General features: G+C 42.1%; 1 protein-coding gene across 5 annotated transcripts in view; it reads left to right on the forward strand.

Annotated features, from left to right (window-relative positions):
- The window catches only part of CEP162 (centrosomal protein 162), a 44,314-nt gene extending 30,038 nt beyond the window's left edge, over positions 1-14,276 (forward strand). For all 5 annotated transcript variants that reach the window (XM_033053934.2, XM_033053936.2, XM_033053935.2 and 2 more), the window contains 8 exons: positions 1,962-2,125; positions 3,503-3,607; positions 4,643-4,867; positions 5,957-6,624; positions 7,441-7,582; positions 7,795-7,893; positions 11,994-12,128; positions 13,851-14,276. In XM_033053934.2, the coding sequence (XP_032909825.1) occupies positions 1,962-2,125; positions 3,503-3,607; positions 4,643-4,867; positions 5,957-6,624; positions 7,441-7,582; positions 7,795-7,893; positions 11,994-12,128; positions 13,851-14,069 (1,757 nt within the window). In that variant the 3' untranslated portion in view covers positions 14,070-14,276. The remainder of the gene's footprint in view (positions 1-1,961; positions 2,126-3,502; positions 3,608-4,642; positions 4,868-5,956; positions 6,625-7,440; positions 7,583-7,794; positions 7,894-11,993; positions 12,129-13,850) is intronic.
- The last annotated feature ends 4,331 nt before the right edge of the window (positions 14,277-18,607 follow it).

An 18,607-nucleotide genomic window follows, 5' to 3' on the forward strand; every position in this document is an offset into this window, starting at 1 on the left:
TTTTTTACCTATAAATTATGCCTTGGGATTTTTTTCAGCATTCTTATCAGAGTTTTTTCCAGTTTGAATTAATGAGAGAAGGCTCAAAATTGGACTCTCTCATTTCCAGTGTCAGACATCACAAATGCTAAGTGCAGTAATATTTACCTCCATGTCTCTTCTGAAAATGCTTGGTCCATAAATGGGAGGAGTATGATCAATTCTGTTTAAATACAGTAATTTCACGAATACAAGCCGCACCAATTTGACCAAAATTTTGGTGGAAACCCGGAAGTGCGGCTAATATTCCGGGGCGGCTAATCTATTAACAAAATTCTAAAAGCTGCCAACACGGAAGTGAGAGCCCGCGGCAGCCCCAAGCCAAGCTGGAGCCCGGCCGGCCCCGGCAGAGGTGGGAAAGCCTGGCAGAGGCGGGGCCAGCAGTGTCGGGGGCGGGCGGCAGAGCCTGAGCCAGCAGGGCGGGGGAGCCCGGGAGAACTGGGGCTAGCAGCGCAGGGGAGCATGCCAGAAGCAGGAAGGCCGGCGGGTGGGGCTGCCTGGCAGCGGGGGAAGCCCAGCATAATCGGGGCCAGCAGCGTGGGGGAGCCCGGCGGTGCGGGGGCCTGCAGTGCCGGCCAGGGCAAGGAAACGCGGCGGCGGTGCAGACGGGAGGGGGCGGCCGGCGAGCCTGGTGGCGGCGGCGGCAGCCCTGCCGGCGGGGCGAGCGAAAGCGGCGCTCGCGAAAGCGCCGCCGCGAGCCGCGAACCGCGAACCGCGAGCCGCGAACCGCGAACCGCGAGCCGCGAACCGCGAGCCGCGAACCGCGAACCGCGAGCCGCGAGCCGCGAACCGCGAACCGCGAAAGCGCCGCCGCGAGCCGCGAGCCGCGAACCGCGAGCCGCGAGCCGCGAACCGCGAGCCGCGAGCCGCGAACCGCGAACCGCGAACCGCGAAAGCGCCGCCGCGAGCCGCGAACCGCGAGCCGCGAGCCGCGAGCCGCGAACCGCGAGCCGCGAACCGCGAGCCGCGAACCGCGAGCCGCGAAAGCGCCGCCGCGAGCCGCGAGCCGCGAAAGCGCCGCCGCGAACCGCGAGCCGCGAACCGCGAGCCGCGAACCGCGAGCCGCGAAAGCGCCGCCGCGAACCGCGAGCCGCGAGCCGCGAACCGCGAAAGCGCCGCCGCGAGCCGCGAACCGCGAGCCGCGAAAGCGCCGCCGCGAGCCGCGCCCCGCGAGCCCCGAAAGCGCCGCGGGGCGGGCGCGGCGCGAGGCGGGCGCGGCGCTCGCGAGGCGCGGCGCGGGGCGAGCGAAAGCGGCAGCGGGGCGAGCGAAAGCGGCAGCGGGGCGGACGGCGAGCCCGGCGGCGGCAGCCCTGCCAGCCGGGCGAGCGAACGCGGCAGCGGGGCGGTGCTGACGGGAGAGGGGGGCCAGCGAGCCCGGCGGCGGCGGCAGTACCACCCGGCCAGCCCCGCCGAGCCGTGGCGCTGAGCTGGGCCACCCAGCCCCGTCGGCAACCATGAGCGGGCCGAGCCTGCCTGGCCCCGCCCCGAGCCAGTAAAGCCCGCTATGCCGCGATCCTCTTACTAATTGGCCAATTTGTGAAAGCTGCGCACGGATTCTCGCGACGAACGAAAGTGCGGCTAATATTCGGGGTGCGGCTTATCTATTGACAAAGACAGCAACATTGTCGAGGCACCGGGGGTGCGGCTTATAATCCGTGCGGCTTGTATTCGTGAAACTACTGTACTTTCTGTGGTGAGCTATTGGCCATTGAGTACTGCTATGTATGGGAGAAATAAAGGGGTTTTTACAAATATTGCTGCTTTTAAAGTCCAAATTAGGATCTGGTTTTAAAGCTACTACAGTAACAGTATTGTCAAAACGGTAAATGTATGAAAAATGCTGAGGAAGGCAGTGTTGACTAATTATTCCTTCAATACATAATTACTAATTAAACAATTCTAAGAATGTTTTATTCTTGTAGGTGAGAAGTCTTATGAATTTAAAGTTATGGAAGACTCATACAAACAGGAAATTACTCATTTAAAAAAAAGACTTCAGTGGTATGCAGAAAATCAAGATCTTCTGGATAAAGATGCAGCCCGTCTTAAAGATGCGAGAGAAGAAATTGAGAAACTAAGACTAGAGGTGGTAATATCTATCTTTATATAAGAAGTTGGAACTGAAAATTTTCTTTTCCAGTGATGAGTGTAATGTAATTATTTCCTTCATAATAATTCCTTTTTTTTTGGTATATTAGATTGGTTCTATTGGACACCTTGGCTATGCTTCTGGGAACAAAAGTAACATGTTTCCCTAAAACCTTCGAATTTCTTGACTTAAGGGAAATAAGTATATTGTTACATTAACTGATAGGAACACCCCTCTTCTCATTCTCTTTTCCTCCTTTTTGCTCCATAGTAACTTAGGCAACACTTTGTTTTTCCTCTTAAGTACCAGTTCTAAATTCTTTCTTAGGAAAAAATCCCTGGTTACTGTAGTAGGGAGGTAAAACACAAAACACTCAAAATATAAAGCAAACTAATCTAATACAGGAATCTTGAATACTGCTGAGATTTGTCAGTGCATTGACTTAGGATTCACAAAATTAAAAAATTTTACTGGTGCTAAAATATAAATGATCTTGGATTTTTTTTTATGATGTTTTATTAGAAAGATTGCAGATTAAAGGAGGTGATTCTGAAGGAGCCACCAGGGACAGACACCACCATATCAAACTTTGATCAATATATCATCCCTGTGAAAGAAAATATTTTTATTGACATTTTCTCTAGCCTGGATTGGTATCTAAAAATTCTGATACCTAGAGCTCTGACTTCACAGAAATAATCAAATCAGTCAAACTATAAAATGCTGGCATAAAAGCATGACTTATGCTAATATTACCAATGTGAGAGAGAATTCAAGATAGGAATATTTTTAAATATCTTGGGTATAATATTGCTATACAGAGATCATAGTGGCTAATAAAGGTAGGAAATTCAATTTTAGATGGTAACTTTGATTCCTCATGGCCAGACTTCATGGGAGTGCGGGACCATGAGTTATCCAGGTCCTTTCCCTGGTTCTGGGACTCAGCTTTTATGTGCACACAACATAATATTGCCTTTTGGCTGTTTCTGTATCTCATGACATAGTGTAGCATTGCAAATCACAAACCATTTCCTAAACTAATCCTGAAGCATGGAATGAACTGTAATACTTTGTATGACAGCTTTTTAATGAAGCCCGCATGCTGGCAGTATGAAAGAAAGAAACAGTTTTACTGGTGCGAAGACAAGAGTGTCCCAGAGCTGAAATTCTCTTTTAGATTTCCATATCAGTTACTTCGGAGAAGGAGGCTGTCATGGGGGTTAAGAGTCTGAAGAATCATTTAATACAGAACTTGCCATTACGAGTTTTTAAGTGGCAGAATACTTCCATTTTATCATGTGTGTTTGAAATGCTTTTCAGGGCAATTTCCCTGAATACATATTTCAATTTGTCTCCTTGCAAATTGGACAGGTTGAGAAGCTCAGAGCTGAAGCAGGAGATCAGTGTGTGCAACAGAAGAAACGCTTGCGAGACAGAGCAGCAGATGCTAAAAGAATTCAGGATCTTGAACGACAAGTAGGCAATAAAAGAACTTTCTTTCCTTTAACCTTTGTTTCAGATAAAGGTCTCTTAAAACCCCAGTGCTTTCATAAGGATAAAGTATAGCACAAAGTTCTGTGATAAAGTAACTTGTGTTATTGAACACTCATAAACACAAAAAACTACAATTATTTACTTAGAGCACTTCTTGCTGCTGTATTCCAACAAGATGATATCCCTTTTAAAATCTTTTACCATAATGTTTAGAGTTTCTTCAAAAGGAAAAAGCCAAAGTTTGCTGTTTATCTTCTAAGACTCCTGTCCACCCTCAGTAATTCCTTAACAGCATGACAAATTTCAACTAAGCTGATTCAAGAGTAGGGGTTTTGATTCCGTTGGATTTCTACAAGATTCATGAAAACTGTGGGAGTTGAGACCTTAGAATCCATGTTTCTACTAAAGGAACATCAAGTGGAAGTGAGCCTTCCTGAACTTTAGGAGGTGGCAGTTGCATTAATTAGGGATTAATTAGGGACTCACGGGCAAGAGCCTTTGCAGAATTCTGATGTGAATATCTTGTCCATAGATAAGAGAGGGGCTTGTTATTAATGTTCCATGCAAAGTATTAGTTTTACATTATTGCAGACTACAAAATAAAAGGCATACAATCTGTTATTGGGAGAATAGTGCCAATGTCACTATGAAATATTGATAACAGTTGGAAAAGCAGAATGTGAATGCAAATCCAGAAATAAAGTATTGTCACAGCATTCAGAGCCATACTCAAATCCCTTTTTTAACTTTCTTTAGACTATTGACATAAGGCAATCTGAAGACCAGAACAATATTTTAAGATCATGTGTAAGTTAGTAAGAGATGATGAGTCTTGCTTTTCTGTAAACAAAAACATAAATGTGAGGAATATAAAATGATTCTCAGTATATGCATCTATAGTTTTCCTTCTTCCACCTTAAAGGAATGAAATTTGTTAACATTCTGTCACTTATTTCTGTTCCCTTTTCATTAGATCTTTATTGCTTTTGACCTTTGACTTAATTTTCTTATGAATAGATCAGAGAAATGGAAGGAATTCTAAAAAGAAGGTATCCAAATTCTTTGCCTGCTTTAATTTATGCTGCTGCTGCTGCTGAGAAAACAAATGATCTTTCAGCTAAAACAAGCACAGTCGAATTTTTGGAGAGAAGAATAAAGAAATTAGAAACAGAACTTGAAGGTAAAGATGATGAAGCTAAGAAAAGCCTCCGTACCATGGAACAACAGTTTCACAAAATTAAGGTAAAAGTTGCGTAGTTCACTTTTGCAAGTAACAGTCACAAGGCAACTGGAGTCCAACACAGGGTAGTGGTTAAAACTGAAGGCAAAGAGTACATTCAAGGAAAAAAAAAATACTCAAAAGAATTTAGACCCAGAATTTCAGTACCTTCAGCACCTAAGATAAAAATAGCACTGAAATTGCTAGGGGAGTTTTGAAACAAAGGGCACGTGTTTTCGAGGCATAATAATTCAGTTCTTACAATTAAGTGGTTTGCACTCTGTGGGTCAGAGTAGCTGCTTATCTAGTTCCTTGCTGTACCAAAGACTGTGATTTCAAAGGTCTGCTGACTGAGCACTTTTGCAGGGAGCATTGGGAACCACTAAACATGCTGTCCAAAAATTACATGATAGTGAGCCTGAAGACTCAGGTTAGGAACCATGGAAGTCTGGCATTTACTTCAAGGAAAAGGTGAACTGCACAGGTGCTTTACGAGCAAGAAAGGAAAGCATTGGCCAGTTGTTCCACCTTTTCTCCATGAGTCGCTCATCATACTTTCCTCAAAGGCCATCCAAACAATTAGGAAGGTTTCCTCAGCTCATTAGGAGGAAAGATCCTGCATCTCTCTGAATTCATACTTCTGTCTTTATACTTATAAATACATAAAAAGAAATATCTTTTGTTAAAAACTGAGAGGTTTTGAAAAATGTGAAGTCAAATTTTGAACACGTGGCATGAATGTTTACCAGCTGACATATAACAAGTACATAATGACAAAATTAACATTGGTAGCATCTGAAGAGAACTCATTTACATAAAAATGAAATATTTTCTTGTCAATATAATTTTCTATCCCATAGTTACTGCATCCATTGTGATTAGATTATTTTGTCGTAAATGTTTTGAGTAATTCTGTTTTACAGCAGATTTAATTATTTCACTCACTAGTTTCTGAACTGATTGAGTAGTTTGTTAGTAATCATGATTTGTATCCTGTCTTCTGAAATGTTCCTTCAGATAGGCAGTAACTTTAAAGAGTAATAGGAAGAGCTAATAATAACAGTACACTTCTGCAATTGCTTTTTTGTCCCTGCTTTCTACTCCCCTCATAGATACAGTATGAACAAAGACTTGCAGAGCTTGAGCAACTACTTGCCTATGAATTTATGAATGAAACACCAAAACTGAATGGTGATAAAGCCACTTCTACAGAACTTGAACAGGAGCTTCAGAATCTAAAGGAGACCCATCAGATCACTGTTGGAAACCTCCAAACAGAAATTGAAAATCTTAAAAGTCAAAATTCCCAATTAAAGCTCAGAAGTAAAAATGATAATAAAGACTTAGAGTCCATGGACTCTAAGATAAAACAAGGTAACACAAAAGACAGGTTGTTAAAACTAAATGAAGAACTTGTCACCAAAAATAGAGAAATACAAGACCTCACAAAAACTGTAGAGAAACTTCAAAAAGAAAGGATGGTGATGTTGTCTGATAATAATTTGAGAAATAAAACAAACACTAATGGAAACTCCACAGAAGTCTTGAAAAAGAATACCTCAGTAACAGATAGAAGGAATTCCAACACTGAACCCCATCGAAGTATTTTCAGTGATGACAAAATACACCAACCACATACCTTTTCTGATTCTCATCTCTTGGAAGTTCTGCAAGAAAATGCACATCTGAAAGAAGAGCTGGAGAGATTGTCCCTAGAAATGAGCCAGCAGCGGGTGACATCTCAAGCAGCGCTGGCTTATTCTGAAAGTAACATGCGAAGGTAAATGCTCAACATATATCTTTAAAAACCTTCTTAAGGTGTTGGCAAATGTAGGATTGAAGTAGCACATTAACATGTCAGCCATGTGTGAAGTTACTTATGCCTTCATTTGTAGGTTTTCTGACTTTGGGAGGCGTTTGGGGTTTTTTTGTTACTTTGGGGGTTTTTTAAGCAGTGTACTGTCACAGTTTTTTCTACAGGCAAACCTGTATTCATGCTTCTGTTAATACTACAATTTCTTATGCTTTTAAGTAAAATATCTCAGTGTAAATCATCATATCTTAGATGCTTTGTGTTATATAGCATTGATATTTAGTCCATGTTCTTTCCTTCAAACCTGAGGTATGCTTTCAGTGGGATTTACTTGGCCAACTGTAGAAACCTTATACTTCACCTAGTCTCCCTTACATCCCTTCACAATCAAAGTAGAAGACATTGGTGTATTTTGATTGCAACACATTATTTTCTAAAATATATACCTAAAAGAAGATAGCTGCATTATGATTTAAAAGCATGTGTTTTCTCAACACTGTTTTGATAAGAGGAACCAGCAGGTGATTGACTGAATTTTCTGTATCCTAACAGCCTCTAGGTAGACTATACACATATCCACCATTGTAGGTTTCCCTCCCTTTCCTCCTTTCAGAGCAATAGAAGTAATGGTGGTCCTGTCTTGCAAGGTTTTGTTATGAAATATCAGTGATATGCCGCCTTTAACATTTTTGTTATTTAGTGTTTTCAAGTGAGAATCTGCTGCATTTTTGAAGAACTGTCTGTAGCGGCTTTATTACATCTCTTTTCTCTTGCTCTGTTCAGGATGCAGGAAGACACAGCAGAATACATAGCATCTCTGAAGGATTCTCACCAGAGGGAAGTCGAGAAGATTGTTTGCCAGCATGCAAAGGAACATTCCACTTCTAAAGTAGCTGAACTAAAGAACAGAATTTCAACACAGGAGGTAAGATACAGCAGATATATCTCTGGCTTCCTTGTAGGCCCCTTGAGACACTGGAAGGTTGCTATGAGATTTCCCCACAGCCTTCTCTTCTCCAGGCTGAACAGCCCCAACTTTCTCAGTGCTGCTTATTTTTTTCTGTATTTCTGCACAGGTTTACACATGTTGTCATGAGTGTGTATGCTAATGACAAAATATTTTTAAACCTTTTGTAGATACTAATAAAACATCTTCAAGAACAACTTGGTGAACAAGAGAGACGTCAAGAAGCTCTTCTAGTTTCACAGATAAGAGAGCAACTCCTACAAAAAGAGGTATATTTAAATTTCAATGGGAGTACCTTAGTCTAATAAGAGTTTTCATCCTAATTCATGTCAAGCCTCTACTAATATATAGTAAAATATGTCCTAGAAACAAAATCAAGTTTGATCAGCAGGTTAATCCAGGTTTTCATATCCTCTGAGAGTTATGGTGGGTAGTGGAAGTAAACAGACCTAAGGACTTTTTCTTTATTCCTCTTTATTAAGAGGATTTTTTGTTACTATTTTCAAAAGCTTTTCTTTTTCCATTCTCCATGTCATAAAACTAACTTAGGCAGTTATATATTTGGCTTTCTCCTGTGCTATCTCTGAAACTTTATGTGTTTCAAGAAGAGAGTTAGCTATAAAAGTTATGAAATGCAATGGTTTTGAGAAAAGTATATAGGTTTTTTCCCTAATCTTTTACTTCTATCAGTAGCTTATAATTTAAAAATTATGCTTGTTCTTATCTTTGCTTTTGGGTTAATGATGTGTCAAATTGCTGTCCACTTTCTAGCTCAAGCTTTTAGAATCATTGGCTATGCTTCTCTTGTTCTTGAAGTACTGCTAGTCTTTTTGTTGCCACCTCCTGTTCAGGAAGAGGCTATAGCCTGTCTCAGCATTCTGCCTATGCTTCATTCACCATCGCCTTGATGTATGAACATCACAATTTTAACTTAATTTTGATAATATTCTAACTTGCAAGGGTTATTAAAAGTGATTAATCTTAATCTCGCTAAACTGAGATATATCTGGGTATTTTATCTCACACATGCAAAATTCCACCTCTGTTGTGATGTATTTGTATAAGACTGTGGGTTTGTAGGGGGAGAAAAAAGATGTCCTATTATACAAGTTCTGTGTTTGCAGAAAAGAGTCTGAGACTTTGGGTTCATATGTTGGCTTTCCTTACAAAACTTGTTTCATTCCAGTGGTGTTAGTGTATGTAATACTTCTTCCTGGAAAAACTGGGCGAGAGTACAATAACACAAATGTTTTTGTTTCCTCTGTGAGTGCTTTCCAGATTATTGACAGTGGTGGTTAAGAGAGTGATCATCCAATCTGACCCACATGGTAGAGGCCAACTTCAAGGTGCTGGTATTGAACAAAATGTAAAGGAGTATCTTTGTTACAGAAATCATTGCAAGACTGTACAGAGAGAAATATCTATGTAAAGTCTTGCTTTTGCCCTCTAGCACAACTTCTGTGCTGCTTTTAAAATACATCTTAAGCATTAAGTGGTTAAATAAGTTTTGCTGAGAAAAGAAGACAGCCAAACCTGCAAATGGAAATAGTAGTGATAGGGGAAGGCACCTCACTGGTAATAGGATTGAATCCTCTGTCTAAAATGGTGCTACATCCAAAAAGGCAAAGTTTTTCCTGAGCCTTCTTGGAAGATTGTTATTTGAATTCTGATCTCAGAAATGCTGTTCATGGATGTTTTCCATTAACTGAGTACTTCTTTTCCTTAACAGCTTGCACATAGCACTGCATTGTATTTGACGTAGTTCTGTCACTGGCAACATACACAGAGCCCATTTCCTCCTGGGGCTTTTTTCCCCTGTGAGACCTTTCCACTATGATTTTTTAATTGTATTAATTATATACCTGAGACCACACATCAGCCCTTCCCTTCAGAGGGGCAACTTAGCAGCCAAGCAGTCAGTTGCACAGACCCCTTGAAGCGAAGACTTCTGTTCCTCTAACAAACGTGGCTGAACAGCTTCAAAGCTGCTGAAGTAAGGGACAGGCAAAAATGTACTGACATAGGCCTCGTTACTTTAGAAAGCCACCTTAAAATGGAAATAACAGTAAGCTACCTTACAGTCACTTTGCAGTAAGTGTGACAACATCTTATGAAGATAAAATGCTTCCAGCTACTTGAATTCACAGCAGAGAGCCAAGGACAGCTGAGTGCTTGAAGAGGGCTAACAGCTCTCAATTATATTGGCTGAGGGGAGCTAAGGACTATGATAAAAGTAAAAGATGTCAAAGTTTTCCCTTTAGTTTACTTATACACATTAAAATGAGTGACCAAAAAATACTTTGGATGTTAAATTAAGGAATATCAAGTTACTTAAAATAGGCTAAGAGTGGAAATAAACCAGTGGGGCTTTATAAGAAAACTTCCCTGACTTTCTGGAGGATTAGGAAATCAGTTTCAGGTCATTGTCAAGTTGGTTTTACCTGGTAATTATTAAACTTACATACAGGCTTGTAATCCTCTCTCTTAGCAGCATGTCTTTAATTACAGTAGTTTCACGAATACAAGCCGCACGGATTATAAGCCGCACCCCCGGTGCCTCGACAATGTTGCTGTCTTTGTCAATAGATAAGCCGCACCCCGAATATTAGCCGCACTTTCGTTCGTAGCGAGAATCCGTGCGCAGCTTTCACAAATTGGCCAATTAGTAACAGGATCGCGGCATAGCGGGCTTTACTGGCTCGGGGCGGGGCCAGGCAGGCTCGGCCCGCTCATGGTTGCCGACGGGGCCGGGTGGCCCAGCTCAGCGCCACGGCTCGGCGGGGCTGGCCGGGTGGTGCTGCCGCCGCCGCCGGGCTCGCTGGCCCCCCTCTCCCGTCAGCACCGCCCCGCTGCCGCGTTCGCTCGCCCGGCTGGCAGGGCTGCCGCCGCCGGGCTCGCCGCCCGCCCCGCTGCCGCTTTCGCTCGCCCCGCGCCGCGCCTCGCGAGCGCCGCGCCCGCCCCGCGCCGCGCCCGCCCCGCGGCGCTTTCGCGGCTCGCGGTTCGCGGCTCGCGGTTCGCGGCTCGCGGCTCGCGGCTCGCGGCTCGCGGCTCGCGGCTCGCGGCGGCGCTTTCGCGGCTCGCGGTTCGCGGCGGCGCTTTCGCGGCTCGCGGTTCGCGGCTCGCGGTTCGCGGCTCGCGGTTCGCGGCTCGCGGTTCGCGGCTCGCGGCTCGCGGTTCGCGGCTCGCGGTCCGCGGCTCGCGGTTCGCGGCTCGCGGCTCGCGGTTCGCGGTTCGCGGCTCGCGGTTCGCGGCTCGCGGCGGCGCTTTCGCGGCTCGCGGTTCGCGGCTCGCGGCTCGCGGCTCGCGGCTCGCGGCTCGCGGCGGCGCGTTCGCGGCTCGCGGTTCGCGGCTCGCGGCGGCGCTTTCGCGGTTCGCGGCTCGCGGCGGCGCTTTCGCGGCTCGCGGTTCGCGGCTCGCGGCGGCGCTTTCGCTCGCCGGGCGGCGCTTTCGCGAGCGCCGCTTTCGCTCGCCCCGCCGGCAGGGCTGCCGCCGCCGCCACCCACGCTCGCCGGCCGCCCCCTCCCGTCTGCACCGCCGCCGCGTTTCCTCGCCCTGGCCGGCACTGCAGGCCCCCGCACCGCCGGGCACCCCCACGCTGCTGGCCCCGATTATGCTGGCCTTCCCCCGCTGCCAGGCAGCCCCACCCGCCGGCCTTCCTGCTTCTGCCATGCTCCCCTGCACTGCTAGCCCCAGTTCTCCCGGGCTCCCCCGCCCTGCTGGCTCAGGCTCTGCCGCCCGCCCCCGACACTGCTGGCCCCGCCTCTGCCAGGCTTTCCCACCTCTGCCGGGGCCGGCCGGGCTCCAGCTTGGCTTGGGGCTGCCGCGGGCTCTCACTTCCGTGTTGGCAGCTTTTAGAATTTTGTTAATAGATTAGCCGCCCCGGAATATTAGCCGCACTTCCGGGTTTCCACCAAAATTTTGGTCAAATTGGTGCGGCTTGTATTCGTGAAATTACTGTAATTTAGTCCTTACAAATACACTGGTATCTTTTATATTTGGTCTTTATCTTGAGTGTGAGAAGGGGTTGTGTAAGAACATCTTATCATAATATTCTCTGTTAACTTTCATTGTATGAAGTATAAAATGTGACAGAACACAATCTCTTCATAACATTATTAACAGAACTGGATTTATCAAAGAGACTAGACTTTCACATCCTCAGGCTACTTCTTAGAAATGAAAAATCCTAATATAAGTCCCTGAGTCCCTGTTAAAGCCCTTGAACAAAGGAGATTTCTCTTTTATGTCTGCCTTTCTACAACTTTTGAATGTAATGATTAAACAATGCAAATACATTTTTAAAGGAATCTGTTATATACCCTGCCTAGCACAATGATAACAATTTTCATCAATTCTCTTTTGACTGTAGGTGACAAAACTGTTGGAAGAACTGAGAGAGGCTAGGGAGAGCCAGAGTCCTGAAATGAAACATTTCTTGTCCCTGGAAAAGAAAATCAAGCATATAGAGAGCAGACATGCAGAAAGAGAGCATGAAATTCAAAAGGTACATCTTGCATTTACTTCTCAAGAGCAATTTATTGGTTTAATTGTAATTTTATGGTATTTATTCAGGCTTATTTAGCTCACACTGCAGGAGAGAAGTAGCTTTTATAAAGCCATGTTTTTTTCTTTGCTGATGTCGCTCCTAATGCAAGTGAATGTAGGTGCAGGCCTGGTCAGCTCGACCCTGCTCTGGTAATTAAGATCATTTGTGTAACTTCCTTCCAGCTTGGTCTAAGAAGGCCTTGCTGTTCCACAGGGTCGGACAGTGTGACCTCTGGAGTCAATATCATTATTTCATACTTCAGTTACACAATGAAAGTGAGCTACTGAAAACTGACAAGAGTTTTGAATGCAGAGTCTAAACTGTGATATATTCCTCAATTGAACTGTAATTATCTAGTCCTAGCAGCCCTATTCAGAAAAGCTACATTAAAAGTATAGAAAAACCTTGTTTTATTTTCAATTTTAAAACCAAATCTCAAGGAATATGCTTTTAATATACAGATTTTTTTGTTGTAGAAGGATTTGTTCTGTACATTTCTATATCAGATGGTTATTTTCTTTCAAAAAAAACCTGTGCATAAAACAAGTCACTAGATTAAAAACAAATCCTGTCGTCACTGTTGCTTTCACTGTGATTTTTGTTCACATTCTGTGCTGCTATAGGTGACTGTAATACAGTTCATTTTTTTTCCCTTAATTTTCTTTTATATAATGTGAGGATGTCTTTACCATTTCTGTAAAGTGTTTGCTGCTGCCTACTCTGTGATCTAGCTCCACTGAATGCCAATAGTATTTACTAAGAAGTTTTGTAATATTTTTGGGGTTTTTGAATAAGAAATAACAGTATACATAATTAGCACAAAATAATTTCATCTTTTTGTGGTGCTCCTGCCCTTGTTATGTATTAAGCTTTGGGTTTTGTTTTGTCCTAGTTTTATTCCTTTAACCATCAGCACTGGGCCATTGAACAGTTGCCCAAATGAATTATAGCAAAACAAAGAGTGTAGATTGTCCTTAGTATCAAATTGCAAATATGATAATTTTGGCCTTTAAGTGAAAGGTGACTATTTAAGTGGAAGTGATTCTTTAAAGAATCTGTTGTACCTGATTGTGGTGAGGAGATTTTGATATCTTATGACACTACTTGTGTTGTGTTTTGTTGTTTAATAAGATTATGTCAGGGATTCCTGTTAAAGTTATTCAGACCTTTATCTGTAGCAGCATGAGATCTTTGTGACTACAGAACAATTTCTGGTTATTCATGGAACTTGTGGTTTTTAGAAGTAGAGTAGTAGGGTACAACATGTCATTGAGATTGAGTTTATTTTGCAGAGCATTATTTTAATTCCCACATTTAAGTGGCAATTCAAAAAGTCAGTTTTGATTTATAGAGGGTTTTATGTTATGTGCTCAGCTTTGTCTTAAATATTCAAATTTAACTGCTGCTTTGGAGACGGTAAGTTAAATTCTCCTCGGGCTCATTAGTCAATAATCAATCCTACCCTTCTGTCATTAATGCAGTTATCTAAAGGAATTTATTGCTGTCAGAATGATTTTTTTAATATTCAGAAAAAATTGCTTCTACCTATGCCCACAATGTGAGCATTCAGCTTTGATACTGAGCATCAGATAAAATGATGTGACAGATTTTTGCAAAGTGGAAGCACTGGCTGAGTATTGGTGTAGGGAGTCACAGTGCTGACTTTCTTCTAATTTTCAGGCAACCCAACTGACACAGCACATTTCTGAAGTAAGGCAGACCCAGGAGGTTGAGAAGTGGCGAAGGCTGGCACAGCAGAAGAATCAGGAACTGGAGAAATTTCGAATTGAATTGGATTCAATACTAGATGTTTTACGTGAGCTGCAGAAGCAAGGGGTTGTTATTCCTGCACCTGATTCCAGTGGATTCAGAGTGACAGACAGCTGTTGGAACATATGACTAGGTAGAGCCAGCAGAATTTTAATATTCGAAGTTATGTATAGCAAATGTTATTGAAAATCATTGTTGTAATGGGTATAAATTGAATTGCATTCTGATCTTAACTGCAGTCTCTCATGTCCAGAGGCAGATTTGCACTGAGCAATACTCTAGTCATACTGTATGTCTTCTATTTTATTAGTAATAAATTTACAGTTTTTAATAATAGGAATATTGAGGTTATTCCATAAATTCAACTACCATTGAAATTTTTCCTTTTTCACAGACCGTAGAACATGCCTGAATATTTTTGATTTCTGATTTGTCTTATAGTGATTCCTTTGTGAAAAATTTGAGTAGTAAGTTGTTTGATTTGTATGTTTAGTGTATAGCATTAATGTGTTTCATTCCATAGGACAGGAAAAGCATCTTTTTCCAGCATTTGCTTCTCTCCCCCCAGTTCATATAATACTTTTCTTCCCTTCTCTTTAAGACCCCTTTCCACTTCAGTGAATGACTGGAGGGCTGGAACAGAGTGGGCATTCCCTGGTGGTGCTCAAATTCAAGCTGTTCTTTCTTTCCTTTTCAGATAATTACAACTGTGCTGGTAAGACTGATGGCAGAGTGGGTCTAGCTGAATTCTTACAGGGCAGATACAGGAAAGACCTATAAAATACAGTGTGAGAGCAATTATTGGTGTTTTTTAAAAGGGAAGGCTGTACTGATAAGGTTTTTACAATGGGCTGTTCAGGATCTGACATAGTAAGTACCTCTGTAGGTGATCTTGACAGACCAGTCAGATGTGAAGACTATGCTAAAGCTCAGACTTCAGGGATGTGTAGGTGAGGAAATTTAGAGTTAAAATATTGAGCAAGTTAGAAAAGGGGCCAGGGAAAAAAACAAAAAAAACCCAGAAAAACCAAGCCACCCATCTGAAAACCAGACCATAATACCAAATATGGAGTTAACTTTCTGCTGGACTGGCAAGTGTGATGGCAGTTGAAAGGTGGAGGCTGTTGCCTTCTCCCTGTCCTCAGGCCCTGCCAGTTACACACCTGTGCTGTAGAGCAGGTACATAGGAGTAGTTCCTATGGCAGCAGAAATGTGTAACTTAGGGTGCTACACTTTTCGTCTCCTCTTTCAAGAAAGAGATGGACTCAGTGGAGGGAAAAAATCATCACTCCAGGAAATGTAGCCCTAAGAACCTCTGAAGCCTGCACTGCTCCAGAGAGGAGACTGGGGAGGGTGATGAGCATGGTTATTACACTTAACATATATGAAAAACCTGCTGCTAGAAGCAAGAAGCAGCAATTATAAAGAAAATTCAAAGTAGATGATGATAGCCATTTGGTGGTTGGAAGGAATGCTTTCCCAATAAATCAGTACATTATTAGTTTGAAGTTTCAGTGGCTGCAAGTCCTTAAGAGTTCTAAAGCACATACATTGATGTTGTATCTCAATCAAAGCTACTTATTTAGGGCAAAGAGAAGATGAAAGCCAGAATGTACTCCTTAGGTCCCTGAGGACCTGCAATATTGGTTGAAACTAGCATTTAAGTCAGATATGAAATAGTTAGATCTCTGTGTGTGTATTTATGTATTGTGTTCTTCAGGGACCAGCTAGTAAATGTGTGTTTTCTCTCATACAAGCATGTGGCTGAGCATGCATAAAAAACAGAAGAATATAAAGATTATACCATGTAGACACGGACAGTGCTTAAGTGCAAGGATTTTTTTCTTTTTGGCCCATACACAAACATGAAATGAGCCTGTATACACATATATAAAATATATATATATATAGTAATTTAAAAAGGATGGGCAGTTGCCAGTTAATGTGGTAATCCTGGTTGTTCCATGTTCAGATATTTTCACTATTTCTATTTTGTCCCCATCAAAAAAAGTATTAGTTTATATTAATAAAATGTGTAAGTATAAGAATATTTTGTATGTAAAATACCAGCTGTGTATAAATATGATACATTTTCTTGATTTGGGTCTGTTTTACAAATAAAAAGGATAAAAATTCAACTAATTCAACTAATTTATTTCCTGTACAATTTGATAAATATGTAACACTATATTAAAGTGTGTGACCTGAGTAAAAGATGTTTTTTCAACTACTGCAGCCCTTGTGCTTCCAGAGAGGCCAGGTCCTGGATGGAGGTTGCTAGGACAGGAATCCTAGAGAAGCATTTCTGGTCACTGGAAACTCTCTTCTGTGTATGTTCATGTATGTCCTAATGTTAATGCAGTTCATTCAAACACTTTTTACAATTTGTACAGTCAGCCAGTGCTGGTATCTTACATAGCTGGCGTTAAATTCTCTGTTTTACTGAGCAGGGACAGTATTATTTACCATTACTGTAAGCTAGCAGATGGTTTATACCATTTTCTTACAAGTATTTATGCAGTTGTACACTCACTGAAGCACGGTCTTCAGTTTTTAGGCATTTACCATGAAGTGGCCACTCTACACAGCAACAGACTCTCTGGCCTTGAATGGCTGCAGTTCAGGTGTCCTTTTAGAGAACTAAGGTGCAAGTTTTAAGTTCTCTTCTAAAGTAGTTAGTGACTGTCTGAGGATTTCAGTGTGGTCTTTCAAGGAGTTATATAATTATATACTCCTCATGTACATTTTTCATCTTCTCGTGCCATCCTTTTTCATCATGCATTTCCAGGAGGCAGTGTAATGGATTGATTAATGGATTGTCTTTCAATCATTGCCTAATGCTTAGTTGGACTTCATCTGTTTACAGCAAAGCAGCTGGAGCATAATAATTTGAAGTGTCATGTTCGAAGCTTTTAAGAAATCCCATGAACATCTGGTTAGGTGACTCAGTGACCTAGATTGCTTCAAGAGACGAAAATATGATGTGCAGAAAAGTATCAGATTTCATCACGGCACTTGGGGCAGAGACAGCAGCAGCATGTTCCATTTCAAGTTCTGTGAAATACATGTCAAAATTGTTCATGTAATAAATTAAATAGGTTATTGTGAGTGAAGACTTTGTTTGATGGAACTTAATACATTTTAAGTCTGTCCCTCTATCCCATTTTAACCTATTCTGGAAAATATAAGTTAAAAGGACAAGTATACCAACAGTAGCTGTGCAAATCCACTTCTTCAAGGAATGGGGAGGGGTCAGGCATCAAGTGCTGCCCTGACTCTTGAACAGAAATCCAGTGATATCTCTGAATTGAAAGCAGCCTTTCATACAGCTAACTACATACCTCTCATCCAAAAATAAACAAGCACAGGCCTCTAACTCTTGCTCTTGTTGGAGAATGTGTATTAGAAGGTTCTTCTTTGCTGTCCTTGCTACCTGTCAATATCCAAGGCTAAAAATATAGCAGAAAATGTCAGTGTGACAGTGTTACAGTATTCAAGGGTGAGGGCTCAGGTGCATAAATACTTAATTTCATGATAAATATAGCTTATTTACTTCACCTTGCAGTCTCAGAGACTATAGCTCTGGATTGTAATAGAAACGATCACAGTTTTGCCATTCTCTTCTCTATAAGCAGGAATTTACTGATTTTACATTAGAGGTTTTGGGGTTTTGTTGGGTTTTTTTTATTTAAGATACACAACTAAAACCTGTTTACATAGAAGAGCATTTTGCAAGTATTTACCTTTGAAAACTGGGATAAATAACTTGATCTAGTAAGTTCTTACAGAATAAAAGACATGTTTAGGCAAACAAACATATGTAGCTGGTTTAGAGGAGCTATGTCTCTGCAGTTAAATCTTCTGCAGGTGATGCATTTATACTGAGTTTTGAGAAGAGGCTTGAGACCAAGCACTAAGAAAACTCACAAAAATTCCATTTTCAAACACTATTAAATTCCAAGTACTCCTTTTGAGGATTACTCTGATCAGAGCACTTTCTATTCTGTTTCTAGTGCACCAATGAATTGATTTTCTGAGAAAAGATGAATGGTTTTTTTAATAGGTTATATGTTGCCCTTTCCCCTGAGGCAAAATATGTCTATTAAGCTTAAATAGGAAAAAAAAAAAGGAAGGACAGCCTTAAAATAGCTACTTTTGAAGACTGCAGAACGTTTTTGCATTTGCCTTTGGCTCCACTTTAAGGCAGAGGCAGAGCAAAAATCTGAATCAGACTATTTCTCCACAATAAAGTGGTGTGGGAGCTCAAGAGCAGGCCCTGACAGGTTATTTTTCTGAGAACAGCAGCATGAAGGACTTTATATATAGAAGGGAGATAAGATGAAAAAAAAGGTAGAACCATCATCAGGAAAGAACAGAAGCAGGAACCAAAAACTTAAATAGCTTTACAGGATAATACATGCTGCAGGATATTAACTATGTCATTCAAATGTGTTGTAAGTTAAGTTGGCATCATCTCTGGGTCATTTTATTAAGTACCTTTCATCTAGGCATTATCACCAATATCCATACACAAAATGCTTTCTTTTTCTCCCCTAAGTAGTAGTTATGCACCCAAAGAAAAGCCACTGAGATTTAAGGTAGCAGAAGAAAAGCACCGGATAGCCTAAGGGAATAGCAGCATCTTCTTTTTTTAAAACCCCGTCTGC

This window comes from Catharus ustulatus, chromosome 3 (assembly GCF_009819885.2).
Source record: "Catharus ustulatus isolate bCatUst1 chromosome 3, bCatUst1.pri.v2, whole genome shotgun sequence".
Taxonomy (NCBI): domain Eukaryota; kingdom Metazoa; phylum Chordata; class Aves; order Passeriformes; family Turdidae; genus Catharus; species Catharus ustulatus.